We start from the raw sequence: 17,990 nt of genomic DNA, 5'->3' as shown, positions 1-17,990 counted from the left end.
GAGTAGCGTACCCCACACTGAGTCGAAAAATTACGCATAAAAAGATTATGAGCTCACGCTAAGAGTTCCTTGGGCCATTAGTGCGATATGTAGCGGTTAACTTAGTGTGTGTATAGTGGGAATTCTGATAAGGATATGCCCCACCAATTGTTAGCGGAATTCTAATATGACCACATTCATTGTATCATCTCGAAATTCCGCGCCGGAGGTGGGATACGCACATGCTAATTTTCGGAGGACTTCTTACAATATTTTTATTCATTCAATATGTAGCCCAAAAGTCCTCTGATTTTCGACCTATGTGGCACCCATATGCTGGGCATTATTCAACCTGCTGACTCCTCCGGCTTGATCTCCTGATGTTGTTTATGGTTTGCTGGACGAATCAACGAGAAGAAACTTAATGGCTCAGGAGAGCCAGTCCGGAAATGATAGTCAACTTCATATTTCCAATACTTGGATTTTTGTAGTGGATGCTACTGTCAGCCTTATATGTGCGCAGTTTATTTTACTTCCTCCAAAGCCGTGATAATACTTTCATGTGGTTATCTCTTCATATATATTAAATGGATGCTCGTCTTTGTTAGAGAATAGCTGGGCAGCACCAATGATTGGTCGGAAATCGTCACTCGAGTCTAAATTCCACCGAGTTTCCACAGTGCCACCGCAGAAATAGGTACTACGTGTTTGATGACTACGTCACAGTAACAAATGGAGTCTAGAATGCTTCTATTACCTCTGGAGAGCCTTCATGGATATCAAGGAAAGCTCGATTCTCTAATTTATCTATAGCTCATAGTTCGTAACACATAAGATCCGATATATGGAGTACCATAGATATTGCCATCTTACTTCTCAAGCATGTCCGTTTACCCCGGACTCCGGATCTAATCGTTCGTCCTCTTCGGCAATTGCGCTATCAACCCCCAATGGATCATGATCCAACCTCCCCAATGCTTTGACCACCTCCTTTTCCCAGTTACTCCATGCAACGATCACCCATTCCAGTGCTCCCACCAAGTACAAAGCGATGCACTGGCCGACCCATAGCCCACCCAGTCCCCAGCCATGGAAGGCCAGATAGATCCCCAGGGGCAACGCTCCACAGTAATAGCTGAGGAGATTCACCGCCGCACCGACATGTTGCCTTCCCATTCCCCTGAGCGCCCCACCACACGATCCGTTTAACCCATCCGCGATCTGGAACAGGGCGACATATGGCATGACCTCGGCAGTCAGCCGGACTACCCTTTCGTCATCGTTGAAGATCCGCGCGTAGAAGTCCTTGACGCCCATCAGCCCAGCGAGCACGATGGCGCCGAGGATCATACTGAGCCATGCGGCGGTGTTGGCCGCTAGTGCGGCGCCCTTCGCATCGCGCCGCCCGAGCAAGTTCCCGACGCGAGAGCTAGCAGCAACACCGATGCCAAAGGGGATGGTGTTGAGGACTTGGTCGGTGGTCATGATCACTGACTGCGCGGCGAGCGGGATGGTGCCAAGTTGGCCGGCGACGATCGCCACGACTTCGAATGCCCACCATTCCGTCCCGACATGGATAATGCCAAGGAAGGCAAGGCGAGCGAAGGTTTTGAGTCGACCGATATCTAATGCGGCCTTGTTGAAGCCACCCCAAGCATTGGATCCGGAGAAGAAGCGTGTGTATAGGACAAGGAGGATGAAGGACACCCAGTAGGCAATGCCGGTTGCAAAGGGGGCGCCTAGGAGACCGAGTTTAAAACGATATATGAAGAGGTAATTGAGGGCGGCAGATAAGGGAGAGGTGATTAGGAGAACATATGTTCCAGGTCGCATGATTTCTAGAGCACTATTCAGTATTCGTTTAGAACCTGTTATTCCTGCATTCCACATACCCTGCGCCTGCAAGTACTTTTTCATGCACTCGAAATAGATATATCCTAATCCACCCGGGGCCAACACCAGCAAAAACCTCGCCGAGTCTCGCGCGATATAATCCTCCTGACCTAAGGCCAAGAATATCGACTCGGAGAACCCCCAGAGTATGACAACAGGGACATAAAACAAGGTCAACACGAGCAGGGCTCGCTGCAGAATAATCCCTAGATCCTTTGGATCGCTGCTCCCGGTGAAGCTCGCGCTCGCAATGGTATCGATCGCCGTCGTCCCTCCTAATGCGATCAGCCACCCCGTCGCCATGGCGAACATATAAGCAAATGCCGCAGTGGCGAGCGCTTCTGGGGAGAGGCGCCCCACAATCAGGACGGAGATGGTCTGTAGGCTGTTTTGGAGGGCGTAGGCGAGAATGACGGGGAGGGAACCATTGAAGAGCACCCAGAGCTCGTGAAGGACGGACCTCCATGTTGTTGTGTCCTTGTCATCATCTGAGGAGTCAGTGGGAGGGAGGAGAGGAGTGGTTTCATCGGTGTGAGGCGGCCAGTGATCATGAGGACGAAGATTGCGTGGAAGGAGATGGGCGGCTCCCGAGGCATCGCTTTGGCGACGCTCCATGGCGAGCAACGAAGCAACCGGGGTCAATTGAGACTTTAAAATGATTAGAACCGACTGAGATGCGGCGGGAGGAACGGTACTGCAAATAGGAATTCTCGAAAAGATGCAGCAAACAGGACTTGCGAATTAGAGGTATGACATAGCTTCGAAGACTTGTGGTGGATAGTCAAAGGAACAATAAATAAGGTACCATAGCTCAGTCATCATTACCTTAGGTATGCATAGCAAACTATCCATTATGGACTACGAGTCTGTGGCAAGCCGGATTCGAGACGAAGCTCTCGTAGCTCAGCAGCCGCCCACGATCCACAGCGTCCGCGGCGTCCTCGCTGTTCGGATCGCCTGCGTCGTCCATTATCCGTTGACCCATCCTAGAACCATTCCGTTTTGCTCGGCCGAATCATGGAGAGTGGGATGATGAGGTCCCCGCCATACTCCGATAGTCGGACGTTGGTGCATAAAATGTGAAGATAGAGCGTTAATCCAGGCCAGAGATTTAAGCCATGGCGAAGTTTAGTAAGCTAAGGGCTAGCGTGAGGCTTAGCAGCACATTACGCTACTTATGGCGTATGCCTGGTATCTCGGCACGATGATTGGCTAATGCAGAAGGGGCCTTAGTGGGTCTTATCACGACCACTCCATTGGTGGCCCCTGAATTGACATCAACCTATCCGTAACAACAACTTCAACTTTCGATCCGTGGTCTGTAGATCAGGTATTTACCGTATGCAAGAGATGGAACGAAGCTGCAGTTCCGAATCCATATGTTGTGGAGGGAAAGCTATATCTCGCACGCGGTTGATTTTGGGTTGAGACTCTCAATCATACGAATCGGCGAAATTGATTTGTTTTTTTTTAATGCAGGGAATAGGAACCGAGCGAGTGGGTGGAGGGATCAAACCAGAATGTTGGAACAGCTGTATTGATCCTGTGGCTTGGTTTCTGGATCAATCATCGCCATGCGGTGCCCTGGACGCACTCAACTGGACTGTTACTTTCTGGTAATACTTGGTGATTGCAATCGGCTAGTCCACTCGCAGTATGCTCGGGTAAAAGCATTGGGAATGGAAGATTGATGATAAGGATATCGCGTGGCTTTTCCTTACAGGGCCATGGACGTTGGGTTCTATGACCCTAAACAATGACCCCAGCGGATAACCCTGGACAATGATCCTGGACCATTATCAGAATGAATGGCATCCCAACTACGATAACATCAGCTTTGAAGATAAGGAGTCATCCTCAACCCATAGAACGTATGATCGAGGCGTCTGACGCTAATGATTCCTCCATTCAGCATTAAACATAGAGGGATGTGGCGCTATAAGTAAACTGAATGGTAGTGAGAAGATGATACCCCCACCCGAGCAGTGGTTCATGCCGTGAAACCGATGTGATGAAACCGATGTGACGTGCAGCGAGCATCGCCATTTGCGTTTCCTATATTCATACGATGCACATTGCCGTGGCCGACACGTCCCTCGATTGCTCTTTTCTGGATGTTTAGAACCCATAATACGATCTCTGCTCTTTGGTCACGAATTGCTAGAGGTGAATTCAAGCCATCGGTCGACTTTCCACTTACAGCCTGTGAGAATTGATTTCCATCCACATAGGAGGATATTAATTGCCAACCTTGTGTCTCTATGCCCACTTCGCATCTGTTTTCTTTCGTGTTCCTCCATCAATTGTCCTGTTCTTCAAAACATTTCCCCCTGGTCGACAACGTGCGCCCCGGACCAATTCTGACTAGAACCTTTCTCTTTTGACGAGGAAAAACAACGACAAAATGGCGAGTGAGCAGCCTAACCAGAACGAAAAGATACCCGCTCGGTCGAGCGCAGTTGAAACGACCGAAGAGAAGAAGGCCTTAGACTTGGAAAAGCATGGCGACATCGTGGTCGGGTCTTCCATCCCTACCATCATGAGAGATGGGATACGTCTGCATCCCCAGCCGACGAGTGATCCTCTGGATCCCTTGAACTGGTCGAAGTGGAAGAAGGGTCGCATTGTTGCCATTGTAATGGGACTGTAAGTCTCGACCCATCTTCCTCTGTAAACCATCAACCTAATATGGACTCACCAGGTATTTCATGTTCACATATGTGACCACCACCACCGTCCCAGCGTTCCTCGAAATCCAGGAGCTCTACAACATTACTGATGAGCAGCTTAACTGGACCGTAGCCATTCCCGCGCTAGGTCTTGCAGCCGGCCCTCTCCTGTGGTCTTCTCTTGCGGACATATTCGGTCGTCGTATCATCTTCATCATCGGCACCGTCGTGGCCTTGGCTGCCACAATTGGGGCGGGCCTCGCTCCCAACTACGGCGGATACATGGCTGCACGATTTTTCCAGGGATTGGGAACATCACCGGGCGCCACGGTTGGACTCGCGATCATCAACGATATGTATTTCGAATACGAACGCGGCCAGAAGGTCGGGCTGTGGGTGTTGGCCATCGACATGGGCCTCCTTGTCGGTCCGCTGATCGGTGGTTTCGCTGCTATGGCTGGCCAAGCGTGGGTCCAGTGGCTCACGGCAATTCTTTTGGGAGTGCTTCTCATCGCAGAAGTCTTCTTCCTGACCGAGACGCTGTATCCGCGAAACCAAATGTTGATCCAGATGCCATACACGGAAACGGGCCCCGAAACGATCGAGGTAGATAGCGAAGCCGTGGGGGCCATGGTGGACATGGAGAAGATCGAGAGGAAGAACAGTGTCGCGAACGAGGTCGACCTGAAGAGGACGACGGCATTGCCGTTCATCAACATAACGCCGGTCCCGGGAATGAAGCACCCCACACCTTGGGACAGCGCGGTCCGATTCTGTCTCACCTGGAAATATCTGCCAGTCACGATCACCGTCGTCGCGTTCTGCTACGTGTGGTACTGGTGGGTCCTGAGTGTCATCACCTTCATCCCGTTCGCGTACCCAGACTACAAGCCGCACATTCAGGGACTACTTTTCATCGGGTTGATCCTCGGAACCTTGGTCGGCGAGATCTTCTTTTCCGGCACCTTGAGCGACAAGATAATTCTGAGGCTCGCAAAGAAGCAAGGTGGTGTTCGAGTTCCGGAGATGAGGTTGTGGTTGGTGTATCCTGCCATCTTGAGCAGCTCCAGTAAGTTTCGTCCCCAAGCTCTTGCATCAGTCATCGTGTCCTAATATTTTTGAAAGCTGGTCTCATCCTCTGGGGAGTCTCGATCGACAGAGGGTATCACTGGATGGTCGGCCAGGTTGCCTTCTTCCTGTTCGCCGCTGGCATTCAAATCGGCAACACCGTAACGGCGGCGTACATCGTCGACTGCTATCCTCTGCAATCGATGGCCATCATCACGTTCTATTCCGTCCTCCTTAACTTGAGCGCCTTCATCAATCCTTTCTTCATCGCTCCGTGGATCGACGCGAGTGGGTACACATGGACCTTCGCAGCTCAGGGCATCATCACTTTCTTTGGCTGCATCCCACTGTTCGCCGGAGTACATTTCTTCGGATCGAAGCTTAGGAGGGCAAGCGGAGCACCAAATTGGGTTAACCCCGAGTTCGATTCAATCCTCTGATCCCGTTCGCCTGGGACACTTCTATTCAACGTTCATATATCTAGCAAAGTTAGTAGGATAAGTAGTGTAATGAATATCATCCAATGCAACTATATACCTAGAGCACAGTCTCGTTTGGGCGATACTTGGAGATGCCCTTAACCAATGCAGTACTAATTAAATTAGCAAAAGTCTGGGAGCTGTTTCCTGATGCAGTCGAAAATGTGAATGAGGTAATTTGTGGAATGGACCGATTCGATATTCCGATCAGTGCTGAGCTGCAGATCTCTACCTAAATGGCAGGGACTATGTATATGTAACTAAGGCAGCCACTTCCGTTATTTTGGCGGTTGTTTTGACTGGAATGCAAAGCTGCGACTGACTCAAGACGGGCTGTAGGCTTGTGGCTGGGAAGCTTACATAATCCATCTTCCTTCCCCTCCATCCCTTCCTGTCATTCCAATAATGCTTCATCTATTATTAACACTGTATTCCGTACCACCTACATGATACAATTATTGTTATTGAGGACATCTCCCCTACTTCCTCTGCGGGTATGAAAAACAGTGTACCCATCCCCCTTGTTACCGCTTGACAGATCGATGAACAGGAAATGCAAATCTTCAGATCAAGCTCGTACAATGTTCTTTATGTGTTGCATCAATCATGTTGCATCTGACTGCCGTGCACCCTTACCTGACACATTATGGAGTGAACGAGCTCGGTCTTGTCTACCGAATGGCCGTGGCTCGTCGGCCTCCAGGTCCGTCATAGGCTAATGCACGTCATCGGCATGTCAACCTGGCCAGCGGGAAGCATCTGGACTGCAATGTGTTGATCGTCCCCGTTTCGAATTGCAGCTGTCGCGAAACCCTCATCTACCAGATGCCTGGGACATTCGGATGGCTGCAGCGCCAAAAGATCGTAACTTGCGGTGAGAGAGCCGGACCGTGGATCGTCCAAACGGTCTCTACCTTGTCTAGCTCTGGGGGGACGTCCCAGACGTTTCTTCCCCGATGAGGCCATTCGTTGTACAGCTAGATCTCTGGCAACTTGGTGTGCCGGTAGATGGCCATTTCGGGCTGCAATAGCGGCACGATTTAACAATAGCGCAGATCAAGCACCGTACTCCTGCTCCCCTCTTTCAAATTTCCTCTCCACCGGTCCCGCGAGATGCTCGCATTTTGGTAATTAGTCAAAATCTAGGTCCCGAGGAGCCATGACCAAGTCTTCCGTTTGTTCTCTTTGTCCTTGTTCCGCATACCCATTCGTCGTGGTCAATCGAAACTTGCATTCCTTCGCATTTCCTCTCAATCTTTGGTCCCTTGCGTCGCCCGCCTGTCCGTTGGGGGGAACAGAAAGAATGTCTCACGACCTCCACTGACTGCTATTTCTGCACCCGCCACCCGTCTGTTCGAACAAAGAAATTTCCGTCGTACATCGTCCATAGGCCCGCTCATCCCGGTTTTATGCCGGACAATTACTTCCCACGTCCAGCGGTACAATTGCATACACGACTCAGCCATTTATCCCACGCCGATGTTTGGAACGATTAGGTGGGCTTCTTTCTTGCAAGGGACAAAGCAAGGCGATCATACTTACTTGTTGCTCTCCCAACATGAGGACCGTTCGGCGATGCGTGGCATAATAGGAACAAAGGCAACCTCTTAAAGGATGGCTCCGCTATCCTCGCCGCTCTGTCATTGCGCCTCGTCCTATTGATATTGGTCGACCACGGAGTCAAAGCCATTCAAGAAGGCTCAAAGAACATAATAGGTCAATGAAAGTTCTTTTACAGGACTCAAACTCATTATTTTCTACCTGCGATCGTTGCGATCGAGTGTATACGAAGCAAGCCAATTCAACATCGACATTCCTGCGGAGCTGCAAAAACCAAACGGAACCCGCAGGACAGGTCGTTGGTTAAACCCCCTTTCCACTTCACTAAGACAATAGATATTGGGGAAATGAGAGCCATTTCTCCGGCAAATTGCGGATATACGTCCTTCAAACGCAACCGTTCATGATAAATCAAACAGAAACCCGATCCGAAACATGTCAGCAAGATCAATAACTTCCTCTCATCACTCTTCCACTCTTGGCAAAGTTTCACCTGGAAGTATCGCTCCCACTCGACACTCGTCTCGGCGATCTCATTCGAGCGAATCCAATCATTCCGCCCGCAGCGATACGACCGAGACACCTACCCAACTTTCGTTGTCGCGGTCATTGATAGCCACCCGCTCTTCCAGAGGACGCGGGGACGCAATCTCAACAGAGTCTAGCAATGCCTCGCCCCCCCTATCGCAGTCGCCTTCGTTTCGTTTAACTAGGAAGCGAGCCGCAGAAGAATTCGAACGAACCGTGGAAAGCAAGCCGGTGGAAGTGGACGAAATGGACATGGAAGAGATCAGTCCGACACACACGAGAGCGAGCTCAGGGGACAGTGGTGGCGGACAAGCTGGACTCCATGTGTGTCTTTGTCAACCAGATCCCAAAATCCCCAGACCCAGAAATGGTGAGTCAAATATCTGTCATGTCTGTAGTCAGTGAGCTTTCTCGCTCCAAGCCCTCACATATGATGTGTACTCATTTGGTTCTATGCACAACTTCGCGCTCTCTCTCTCTCTCTCATGGAGCCTCAGGAGTCCTTGGGAGGCATCTTTCAAATTGCTGACAACGGATTAATAGCTTTCATTCTCTATCGCCAACATCATCAAGGGGCAGTCGCCTCGCAGTATCCTGGTTTACCAAATCCCGAAATTTCGAAAATAATTGGCGAACGGTGGAGACGAGAAACCCCAGCAGTGAAAAATCAGTGGAAGTTGCTTGCAGAAGTATGTACAAAGTCCAATCGCCTAGAACCAGTTTGACGATAGTCATTGCTGGTCCAAATCTATCTGCTCCACGTTTGACAGGGCCCAAGTTCAATGCTGACGGCCCATGATAGGAAGAGAAAGTTCGCCATCAGCAACAGTATCCGACCTATCGCTACCAACCTCGTCGCGCGGCTACCCGCCGTGGTTCCACAGACTTTGGCACCGCGTCAACCAATGCAAGCGACAAGTACCGCTGCAACAAGTGCGGCGGGCGAAGTATCATTTCAGCAGGTAGCCCTTTCGCAGGCAATCAACGAGCCCTAGTTCCCGCCGGACCTCCGTCGTCATCGACAAACAGCAGCCTGCCATCCGCTGGACTATCCACTCCAGGATCCGCCCACTTCCGTATCCCTGCAGGGCTAAATACTCCTCTCACGCCGAGTTTAAATACTCCAACCACCAGACTCCCTCCCATGCTTTCAAATCTGTCCCTAAACTCTCCTTCGTACTCACATGGGAACCGTCCTACTCTTCCTCCTCCTTCGCCGGCCGGCTCGGAGATGAACACTCCACCTCGCCGCGTGCGTACCCTCGCTCATGACCTCCCCGCCATCCACGTGCCGCATCATGCAATGGGGCCTCCTCCTGCTCCATCGGCCCGGTTTGCTGCACGTTATTCCACATACGATGGCGCCTTTGACGATCCAAGCGAACCACCGCCAGGACCTCTCTCACCAGATCCGAAACGACGCCGATACAACACCCAGTACGATGTCCGTCGAGACAGACAGTCGGTCTATGTTCGTGGGGATGTTGGTATTCGAACGCCATACCCGTTCCCTCAATCCTCTCGAACCACCGCTGGGCCAGGTCCTATGCACCTGCACACCACCAGTTCACCGGGGCTAGGCTTAAATGGTAGGCGCGAATCGTTGCCGCCTCCACTTACCATCGTCAACCGTGGAAGTGTTGCAGGGCCGGCACATTCAATGGTTCGAACAGCACCGCTTACAGGGCTGGATGCTGAGAGCCTCACGCTTCCTCCCTTACAGACATCGGCCTTCACCTCGAGCAATGCCACTCATGGAAAAGTACCACCATCCAACGATCGTCCTCCGCCTGATCAGGTCCGAAACAACATGCATTTCCTGAACCGAATTAAAATGCTTCATTACATTACTCCTTCAGCGCCGTTTCCAGACCACGCCAGCATTAAACCGGCGTCGTCCGTTTTCTCCCCCCCTTTACAGCCCGAGGGCGTCGCGCTAGAGAATAATTCATTGAGGTCTACTGCCACCAAGCCGTTCCGTGGTGCTCTTGTAGCCATCGAGGGCGACGACATCGAAGCTGTTGCGGCCCTTACGCGGTGGCTGGAGACCTTCCTCAGCAGCGATGGTGACTTCGAGGTGCGTGCTGCGGAGGGTACCGTCATGGCGGCCCGCCGTGGGAGCACTACCGCGGACGGTCAGAAGAGCGGTGCGTCGCTCGCAGAGTATATCACTTTGGTGCAAAATTGGCATTCCAAGGTCAACGAGATGGTCACTTGGGTGAATCGCACCGTCCCCGATATCACTGACGAAGGAAGTGGTGATGCCCCAGGGCAGCGGGGACAGCAGAGGCATGACAGTGGACAAGGGGTAGTTGAAATTGGAAACGAGACGACCGAGCGAGACACTGCGCAGCAGCCGCCCCACGAGACCAAACCCCCGATTCCGGTCCTCCTGCTCCCGACCTACCAACTCGCCGCATCCGACCACTTCGCCACGCGCGTCCCGATCCGCGACTCCTACGCCGCGCCGGACCACTGGCAGTGGATGGCCAGCCTCTGGCGCGGGGTCCCCAGTGCAGACATCACCGTCTACATCAAGGATCTGCCCCGTGGCGCCGCGTCGTCGCCGCCGGGATCGTCCAGTGGAGTGGGCGGCGCGGCGGGGGGGCTCACGCCTGGAATTGGGGTCGAGGTCAAGGAAGAGATGAGGACGGTAGTGCTGAAGCGGGAGGCGGGGAAAGATGTGGAGGAGAAGTGGTTGAGGAGGGTGGGGTTTGAGGTTGGGGAGTGGATGAGGGGGATGAGGGTGGCGAGCGAGGAGGAAAAGAGGGGGATGAAGGGACTGGACCAGGGGAAGACGGGTGTTGGAGGATGTGGGGGTGACTCCGAGCACGGTTCTGAACTAGTGTCCAATCAGGAGGGCTGGTTGAGAGAGGTTAGGGGACGGATGGAGGAAGTGGGCACGCAAAGAGGGTAGTGAGTTGGTGCCGAGATGATAGACTCGGAGAGTTCTTGTATTTGTTCGATACTAGAAAATTGTTGGATAAATTGGGGTTGAGATAATACGGGCAGCGTATGCTTGAATCAGAGCTAGCGATATCAGAACCAATCGAATTCATCGAGTGTTTGTGGGTTGATCTGGATACTATGGTATGGTGAATTCGACGTATCAATGCACTGCCACATCATGTTCCATGTTCAACAGCGTTAACACCTTAGGCACCAAATCTGACGCTGCGCCACTTGTGTACGACGTCATTGGCCGGATTCGTGGTCTAAACAAAGGACCTGGAACAATCACATGGCAATCCGTAGACATTCTTTCATACCAATCTACCCCCTCCACTCGACACTCGACCCCCCCCTCGACACTTTCTCACATGTCAGCCTGAATAATTTCCATCATGTCTTACCTGATCAGCTGCTCCAATTCCGCTTCTTCCGTCTTCGTTCCTCGATCACTTGTGCTGTTTCCGGCTCTGGAGATATTACAGTTCATGTCGACTTCTATTGTTAGTTTGGGATGAAGTAGTTTGGTTTGTGAATGGTATGGCACTTTAATACCCATTGCACGGTGCACGGTAGATAGGTGGATATGATTGGTACGTACAGCATAGAAAGAATTGCAATACTGAATGAAAGACACGCGCTGACTGCCTCGTTCTGAATAGACCACGTCCTTGGTCGTCCGTCCGTAAAGTACCGGAAGTATGAGGTGCTTGCTGCTGTCTGCTTCTGGTCCCTCTTCCTATACAAGTAGGTTGTCCCAAGACACCATATTTACGAATCGAAAGAGTGGCGCTGACCGTTTCACAGAGGCGGACCCCACGGACCACCGGTCATCCGACGTATCTCAAACTACCTCACCCCGCGGATCACTGCGTACCGAACCGTAGTTCTCACCCTCCTCTACCTCTACACCTGCCGCAACCTCGCCCCCCTCGCCGGCCTCGAGTCCCCAGAACCCCTCGCCAACCTCTACTCTCGATCCTATTTCCGCGCAACATGGGTCACGACCGCCCTCGACGCCGGGTTCTGGACCGCGATGCGCATCCGCCGGAAATGGCTCCGTGACTCGCTGTCCATGGTCTTCTCGGTGTATTACCTGATCTGCGCGCAGCAGGCGGACGAGAAGGTGCGGAAGGTGAGGGGGGCGCTCACGTTGGATCATCTGCGGGTAAGCTGGAATAAGTCGCAGACGCCGTACTTGAAGTTTTTGGGCGACTTGATGCGGCCGCGGTTCACGCGGTATCCGCCGAGGGCAATTCGGATCCCGAGGCCGAAGCAAAGTGTGTACAAGGAGCCCATTTCCGCGTGGCTGTACTTCGATGGACCCGTCTCGGCGTTGAAGAGGCAGACGAAGATTGTACTGGATATCCCAGGGGGTGGCTTTGTTTCGATGAGTCCGAGGACTTACGATGATAAGCTAATTGCTTGGGCCGGGAAGATGGGCATTGCGGTTCTCAGTCTTGATTACCGCAAGGCACCGGAGTACCCTTACCCTTATGCTCTGAACGAGTGCTATGATGTGTATCATACACTGATTACGTCGAGAGGACGATGTGTGGGCATGTCGGGCGACGACGTGCCGCGGGTTATCGTCTCCGGCGATAGTGCAGGGGGCAACTTGGCTGCAGGTATGGTGTTGATGATTCTGCAAGCCGCTTCGACGGACACAAGACGGCTTTTGGGCGAGAAAGTGCTTCCGCCTCCGGAAGGCGTGGTCCTCGTTTATCCCGCGCTTGATGTCAACGTCGGAAATTGGATGACGGACGAGCAAATGTCTCTAATTAGGGACCGCCGGTCTCGTCAGACCAACCAGAGCATTCTAAAACGCAAAAGTTCGGAATATCGGAAGCTTGCGCCAGACACGCCAGCTCCTAGCGACGATGAGGATGATGGTCCAGAAACTGACCTAGAGATGAAACCGGCCAACAAAATCGAAGATGCGGGCATTAAGGAGAGCGAAACAGCCATCCATCTCCCAGCTGCTCGCACAAATACCGATACCCAGGCAAAACCACCAGCAGATCAGTCAATCGAACTCGACCGTACAATAAAGACCAGTACTGGTGAGATACAAGCACAACCCAACAGGATCCTTCGGACCCGCGTTGCAACACCGTCTCTCCTTTCATACTTCAATGACCGCATCCTCACACCCGAGATGCTACGCGCCATGATCATCCTCTACATCGGTCCGCACAACCGCCCCTCCTTTTCTACCGACTACCTCCTCTCCCCCGTCCTCGCCCCTGAGACTCTCCTCCGCCATTTTCCCCCTTTACGCATCCTCACCGGCGAGCGCGATCCCCTCGTCGACGACACCGTCATCTTCGCCGGACGCGTCCGCCAGGCGCGTCGGGTCTGGGGTCGCGAACGACGCGAGCTCGGCCTCACCGCCCTGGCCAGCTCGTCGCAGCTGACGAACGGCGTTCGTCGCGGACGGCCACCTCCAACGAAGCCCGACATGGGATCCGAGGCGGACCGGCACGTCCGCGTGACGCTCATCCCAGGCATTTCGCACGGATTCCTGAATTTCGTCGGGGTTTTTCCCGAGGGGTGGAAGTTCGTCCACCGGTGCGCGCACTGGATGGAGGAACTATTCGCGGAGAACGACCGCGAGATGTGGGCGAGGGAGAGTGAAGCGGGGCCGTGTAGCACGACGGCGTATCCGCATCACTTTGTCAATGGCGATGGCATGGTGACGGTGACGCCGGGACCCGCCATGGGGGAGGAAGCGGATATGCAGAGTGGGTATTTTGACAGTCCTGAAGAAAGGGACCGACGGCATCACCGTCGTAAGAAAACCGAGAGCGAAGGAGAGGACGACCTCCCTCTTGAGATGAGCTTTGTGCGACGACCTGGGTCGACGGCTCCTCAGGAAGAGCCGAGGAAAGCGAATGGAGTTCCTAACGGAGTAGGAAAGAGCATCCAGGAGAGGCAGAAGGATGCGAATAGGAGGAGAGGAGGAGATGATAGCCTCGGAAGGAATAAACGCCGGAGTTTGGTGAGTTTGGCGAGCGAGGAGGACTTGCTGGGTCGGCGCATGAAAGGTCTGACGGGTGGATTACTAGGCGGGCAGGATGATATGCCGCCGACGCCTTGAGGTTGGAGTGCGTGTAAATTGCATCTAGTGGTGTTTGGTCCTAATAGTCGTCCCATGTTAGCCCGCAAGTTTGTTAGAGCCACAGTGCTTGATGATTTCCTCTAGCACGGCGCCTTTGGCAATGTCGACCGCCGTCTCTCCCGACGAGTTTCGAATGTTATAGTCCGCCCCCTTTTTGAGAAAGTACGTGACGATGTCCTCCTTTTCCAGGTGCACCGCAAAATGCAAGGGTGTCTCGGCGTGGCGATCCCGGCCCTCAAACCAGTTGTCAGGAGCACCTTCGTTCATGATTTCGTCGATCGGGGCACCCAGTTCAACCAACAACTCAATGACTTCCAACAGATCGGGAGTCTCGCGGAACATAGCAAAATGCAAAGGGTAGCCTCTACTAAGTGTGCCACCATGTTCAACTAGAAACCGAATGGTGGAAGCTGGGGCATCCAGCGCTGCCATCGATATTAAGGTGGAGTTCCCTCCAGAGCCGGCGTTGGGATCAGCCTCATGATCAAGGAACCATCTTGTAAGATCTTCATCCGGAACAAAATATCTACTCCAGGTTAGTAGTCACTCTGGACTTAATGATAGAGTGCACGTCACGTACTCAAGAGTTGGGGGCTTGGTGCTGTGAAGGGGTTCGTCGATGTCCCACCCAAAATCGAGATAGACTTGAAAAACGGCCGTACACCAAATCTCCAATTCCGCATGGATTGAGAGGGGCGGGGAATTCTGGTGTGACAACAAGTAGGCAAGGAAACCAGGATGATTCGTTTTAGCCGCATACGTGCAGGCGCTGGAAATCACGGGCTTCGCATGTTTCGGGTCCCCTTCCAATGTCTTTTTCAAGATCCGGTGGAGCTGTATCAGATTTCCTTCCCGAATATACCGCTTCAGGTAATGCAAATGGGTAGGGAATCGTGACGGGGCCGGAGGAGAAGGGTAGTTTGGTACCCATTGAAGGATTGGACCGTTGCTACTCGGAGGCGGTAACGGCAGTGGGGGAAGGCCGTCATCTTTATTCCGTCGTTGCTCTGAGCTTTTCAAAACCAAGAGGTCGATAGCGAGTTTTAGACTTTGACACCTAACCATCGCAAACTCATGCGACTGGTCGCCGGGTGATAAGCCGATGGCTTTGTTCAAAATGTAGGATAGCATTTCCTCGTCTCCACTACTCTCCGCACCAGCCAGCGCATTTAGGATGAAAGGTGCGTCTGTATCGCAGTTTTGATTGGCTAACAGATCAAAGGCTTCTTTATCTCCACGGCGTCCTGCCCAAAAGAAGCGCTATCGTAGCGGCAGTTGGATTTAGAAGTCAGGAGAAACCTCAGAACCTGATGGTACCCATGGCGGCATGCGAGGTCCACCGAAATTTTGACGGCAGCGTCCGAGACAAGGGCACATCGGCGGAGTGCATGGTCAACAATCTGGATTTGGTTGCTCCGAGTAGCCAAAGGGAGGAGACGTTTCCAAAAATTCTCTTCATCCGGGGAGGTTGAAAAGGATTGTCGATGCTTGAGGAGTAGGAGCGATGTAGAACCGTGACCATTTTCAGTTGCGGCGTTGATTGCTCGGTCGTAGAGAGAGCTTGGATAGATGACAAAGCCATCCATGCTTAATAACACCGATACAAGATCATCGTGTCCATTTCCAGCGGCCGCTTCCAAAGATTTCATCCGATGGAGCTCGAGTAAGAGTGCTGGGATATCTCTAGAGTTCAGTCGTTTGAGGAGAGATTGCACTGGGGTTTAGGAACCTATACTGGCAGCTGCTGATAGGAATTCTCCGAAGAATTGAGTCTTTGCTGAGAGAGTACGACATCTCCCTAGAAGGCACTCTACAAGGCCGCTATTGCCGGCATATATTGCAGCAATGATTGCATCATTGATACTCCCCTCTGGCTCAATTTTGATACCGCAATCCGGCGATAGCAAGCGCACAATCCGTGGAAGAGGAATCGCTCTTGCAGCCGCCGTAGCCAAGGCTTCGAAGTAAGTGGTATGAGGAGTCCCCGCTGTTTGGTGCGGCACATCGGTAAGGATTGCTACGGCTTGTTTGATTGCAAAGCAAAGAGGGCGGTTCATGGAATTTCCGGTTCTCATCCTCGTAAGGATCAATCCGGCGGTCATCCGGACGCTCATTGTGCAGTCTCGCCTGAAAAACTTGAGACCCGGTTCATGCTCACCCTCGAACGCTGGCAGGGCATAAATAGCATTCAACATGAATACATTGAATTGTCCTTTTCAATTTTAGTAGGGGTTGAAGTAGACGAAAATGAAAGTGGACTGACTACAGACCACTCGGAGTTTGGTGCCTTCACGCAGCCCAATCGTGTCCAGTACATCTTTCATGATGGCGGCCACAAATTCCGAGGGTAAAACAAGAAGCGCCATCTTCGTGAACTTGGGCAGGCAGCACCGTATCTGTGATGGGATGGAAAGTGTAGAAACTGGAAGGGATGGCTTCGGTTTGAGACTTGAGTGCTTGGATTATGTTGCGGCGTCGGATGAGTTCCATTTCGATATCCGTGCAAATACTGCCAAGGCGAGGTGCTGTGGGCCACAAACTGAAAGGGTGGTTGCATAATCCCCTTTTCAAGAATTAGCTTCAGTGTTTCCAGCACAAAACAAGGGGGCTCATAGTATCTTAAGATCCATACTAGAGGTCAGGAGCCTGTGCAGTGCAGACAGCCTCTTAGAAAACTCGATATATTTTTCGGAGTTCCCAACTGAGCATTTTCTCTATGAGTTTCCACTCCGTCAGATGACGTGCGACGCTCCGTGCCATGATTTGTGTAACCGCCTGCTTTTCACGCAGTCTGACCATTTTTCTGCACGACCTCACGTCCGCGGGATCGCGGTTCAAGGCGTAATCATACATGACCTATATGGAGCCGTGAACCGTGATCCCGGCATTGCATATCGATGCGTGATCAACCAGTGGACCATTACCCTTTTCCGTATAAAAGCGGTTGAACCCATAGGATCCCGGGTAGCCCTAAATTGGTGGTAGAGTGTCCAGGGCATCCAGAGTCTGCCCAGACTCTATCACCGTATAAGATGGTAGAAGCGGGAGGTATTTCTGCTGATCGAAAAGACTGTTGCCCTTGTCGTTCACGCAGCAATAACAGAGTCGCTCAAAGGCGAAGAGATATATGTACCCTCTAAAGTCGCCGCATTCGTAGCATGTGCATTCGCTGAGCTTATCAAATAATCCTTGAAGTGATTCTGTCAGCTGCCTTGCTCGCTCGGAGGTCACGGAGAACGTTTTGGGCCTTGGAATCAATGAATTTGAACAGTGGATGGGAATGAATAACATCAAAAGCGTGTCTGTTGGTAGCTTTCAACCCTTTGACACTAGATATATCAAGAGCGGAGATGATCGTGTTGATCTCCAGAGGCAGTATATCCAGGTTGCCCAAAGAAGTCCTGTAGGTTCCAGGCATTAGGCCATAGATGGTATGAATTTAACGGTCGTGTTTATTCCAGATCGCTGGAAGGCTCCAGTCCAGTGTTCCCAGCGTTCCGAATTTGCCTTCGGGAGTAAAGCCAAAATATGCTTGCACAGTACGTTGTAGGGGCTCCTGGTTCAGTGATGGGGTTAACAATCCATCAACGGACTTGAGGTCTGAAAGTGAGGAATTCTAAAATCCAAAGATACATAACTAAGACATACAAAATATATCAGATGCACACGATACATAAGATGCGCAAGATGCACGAGATGCACACAGACGCACAACACGTAGAGGTTTTGAGGTTGGGTCGCAGG

General features: G+C 52.1%; 7 protein-coding genes across 7 annotated transcripts; 4 read left to right on the top strand and 3 right to left on the bottom strand.

Moving 5' to 3' along the window:
* Positions 1–735: 735 nt before the first annotated feature.
* Positions 736–2,808, bottom strand: P152DRAFT_458390 (putative MATE efflux family protein subfamily). Its single transcript, XM_033679449.1, has 2 exons — positions 1,872–2,808; positions 736–1,817 (listed from the first exon to the last, which is right to left on the bottom strand). Exons 1-2 carry the CDS (start codon positions 2,485–2,487, stop codon positions 856–858), a joined length of 1,578 nt encoding a protein of 525 aa, XP_033534187.1. The 5' UTR covers positions 2,488–2,808; the 3' UTR covers positions 736–855.
* A 1,256-nt stretch (positions 2,809–4,064) lies between these two features.
* Positions 4,065–6,049, top strand: P152DRAFT_507409 (MFS transporter; the record flags this gene model as incomplete). Its single annotated transcript, XM_033682531.1, has 3 exons — positions 4,065–4,518; positions 4,574–5,610; positions 5,667–6,049. The coding sequence occupies exons 1-3, from the start codon at positions 4,277–4,279 to the stop codon at positions 6,047–6,049; spliced, it is 1,662 nt and encodes a 553-aa protein (XP_033534186.1). The 5' UTR covers positions 4,065–4,276.
* A 1,770-nt stretch (positions 6,050–7,819) lies between these two features.
* On the top strand, positions 7,820–8,682 carry P152DRAFT_342635 (uncharacterized protein). Its single transcript, XM_033675341.1, has one exon. The coding sequence runs from the start codon at positions 8,084–8,086 to the stop codon at positions 8,579–8,581; it is 498 nt and encodes a 165-aa protein (XP_033534185.1). The 5' UTR covers positions 7,820–8,083; the 3' UTR covers positions 8,582–8,682.
* Positions 8,683–8,838: 156 nt separating this feature from the next.
* P152DRAFT_458387 (uncharacterized protein) lies at positions 8,839–11,226 on the top strand. The gene has a single exon (XM_033679448.1). It carries the CDS (start codon positions 9,321–9,323, stop codon positions 11,091–11,093), a length of 1,773 nt encoding a protein of 590 aa, XP_033534184.1. The 5' UTR covers positions 8,839–9,320; the 3' UTR covers positions 11,094–11,226.
* Positions 11,227–11,456: 230 nt separating this feature from the next.
* Positions 11,457–14,413, top strand: P152DRAFT_458386 (alpha/beta-hydrolase). The gene is made up of 3 exons (XM_033679447.1): positions 11,457–11,718; positions 11,788–11,872; positions 11,933–14,413. The coding sequence occupies exons 1-3, from the start codon at positions 11,712–11,714 to the stop codon at positions 14,223–14,225; spliced, it is 2,385 nt and encodes a 794-aa protein (XP_033534183.1). The 5' UTR covers positions 11,457–11,711; the 3' UTR covers positions 14,226–14,413.
* On the bottom strand, positions 14,313–14,900 carry P152DRAFT_375484 (ankyrin; the record flags this gene model as incomplete). The annotated part of the gene is made up of 2 exons (XM_033675604.1): positions 14,313–14,772; positions 14,827–14,900. Coding segments are annotated over 2 exons (534 nt in total), but the record flags the coding sequence as incomplete, so codon positions are not given.
* Positions 14,901–15,842: 942 nt separating this feature from the next.
* Positions 15,843–16,948, bottom strand: P152DRAFT_342601 (uncharacterized protein). The gene is made up of 3 exons (XM_033675340.1): positions 16,879–16,948; positions 16,510–16,809; positions 15,843–16,458 (listed from the first exon to the last, which is right to left on the bottom strand). The coding sequence occupies exons 2-3, from the start codon at positions 16,610–16,612 to the stop codon at positions 15,968–15,970; spliced, it is 594 nt and encodes a 197-aa protein (XP_033534181.1). The 5' UTR covers positions 16,613–16,809; positions 16,879–16,948; the 3' UTR covers positions 15,843–15,967.
* Between the last annotated feature and the right edge of the window lie 1,042 nt (positions 16,949–17,990).

The sequence above is a fragment of the Eremomyces bilateralis genome (assembly GCF_010015585.1).
Source record: "Eremomyces bilateralis CBS 781.70 unplaced genomic scaffold P152scaffold_9, whole genome shotgun sequence".
Classification (NCBI taxonomy): domain Eukaryota; kingdom Fungi; phylum Ascomycota; class Dothideomycetes; order Eremomycetales; family Eremomycetaceae; genus Eremomyces; species Eremomyces bilateralis.
The sequence above is the reverse complement of the archived record's forward strand: the minus strand, read 5'-3'. Positions and strand labels throughout refer to the sequence as shown.

Excerpts from the sequence above, each read along its gene's own strand:
- P152DRAFT_458390 (XM_033679449.1), bottom strand. The coding sequence starts at position 2,487 with ATGGAGCGTCGCCAAAGCGATGCCTCGGGAGCCGCCCATCTCCTTCCA. Across the intron at positions 1,818-1,871 it reads AAAGTACTTGCAGGCGCAGG|AAATCATGCGACCTGGAACA; the intron begins GTATGTGGAATG and ends ATAGTGCTCTAG.
- P152DRAFT_342635 (XM_033675341.1), top strand. The coding sequence starts at position 8,084 with ATGTCAGCAAGATCAATAACTTCCTCTCATCACTCTTCCACTCTTGGC.
- P152DRAFT_458387 (XM_033679448.1), top strand. The coding sequence starts at position 9,321 with ATGCTTTCAAATCTGTCCCTAAACTCTCCTTCGTACTCACATGGGAAC.
- P152DRAFT_458386 (XM_033679447.1), top strand. Across the intron at positions 11,873-11,932 it reads TGGTCCCTCTTCCTATACAA|AGGCGGACCCCACGGACCAC; the intron begins GTAGGTTGTCCC and ends ACCGTTTCACAG.
- P152DRAFT_342601 (XM_033675340.1), bottom strand. The coding sequence starts at position 16,612 with ATGGCGCTTCTTGTTTTACCCTCGGAATTTGTGGCCGCCATCATGAAA. Across the intron at positions 16,459-16,509 it reads CAAACTCCGAGTGGTCTGTA|GACAATTCAATGTATTCATG; the intron begins GTCAGTCCACTT and ends AAAATTGAAAAG.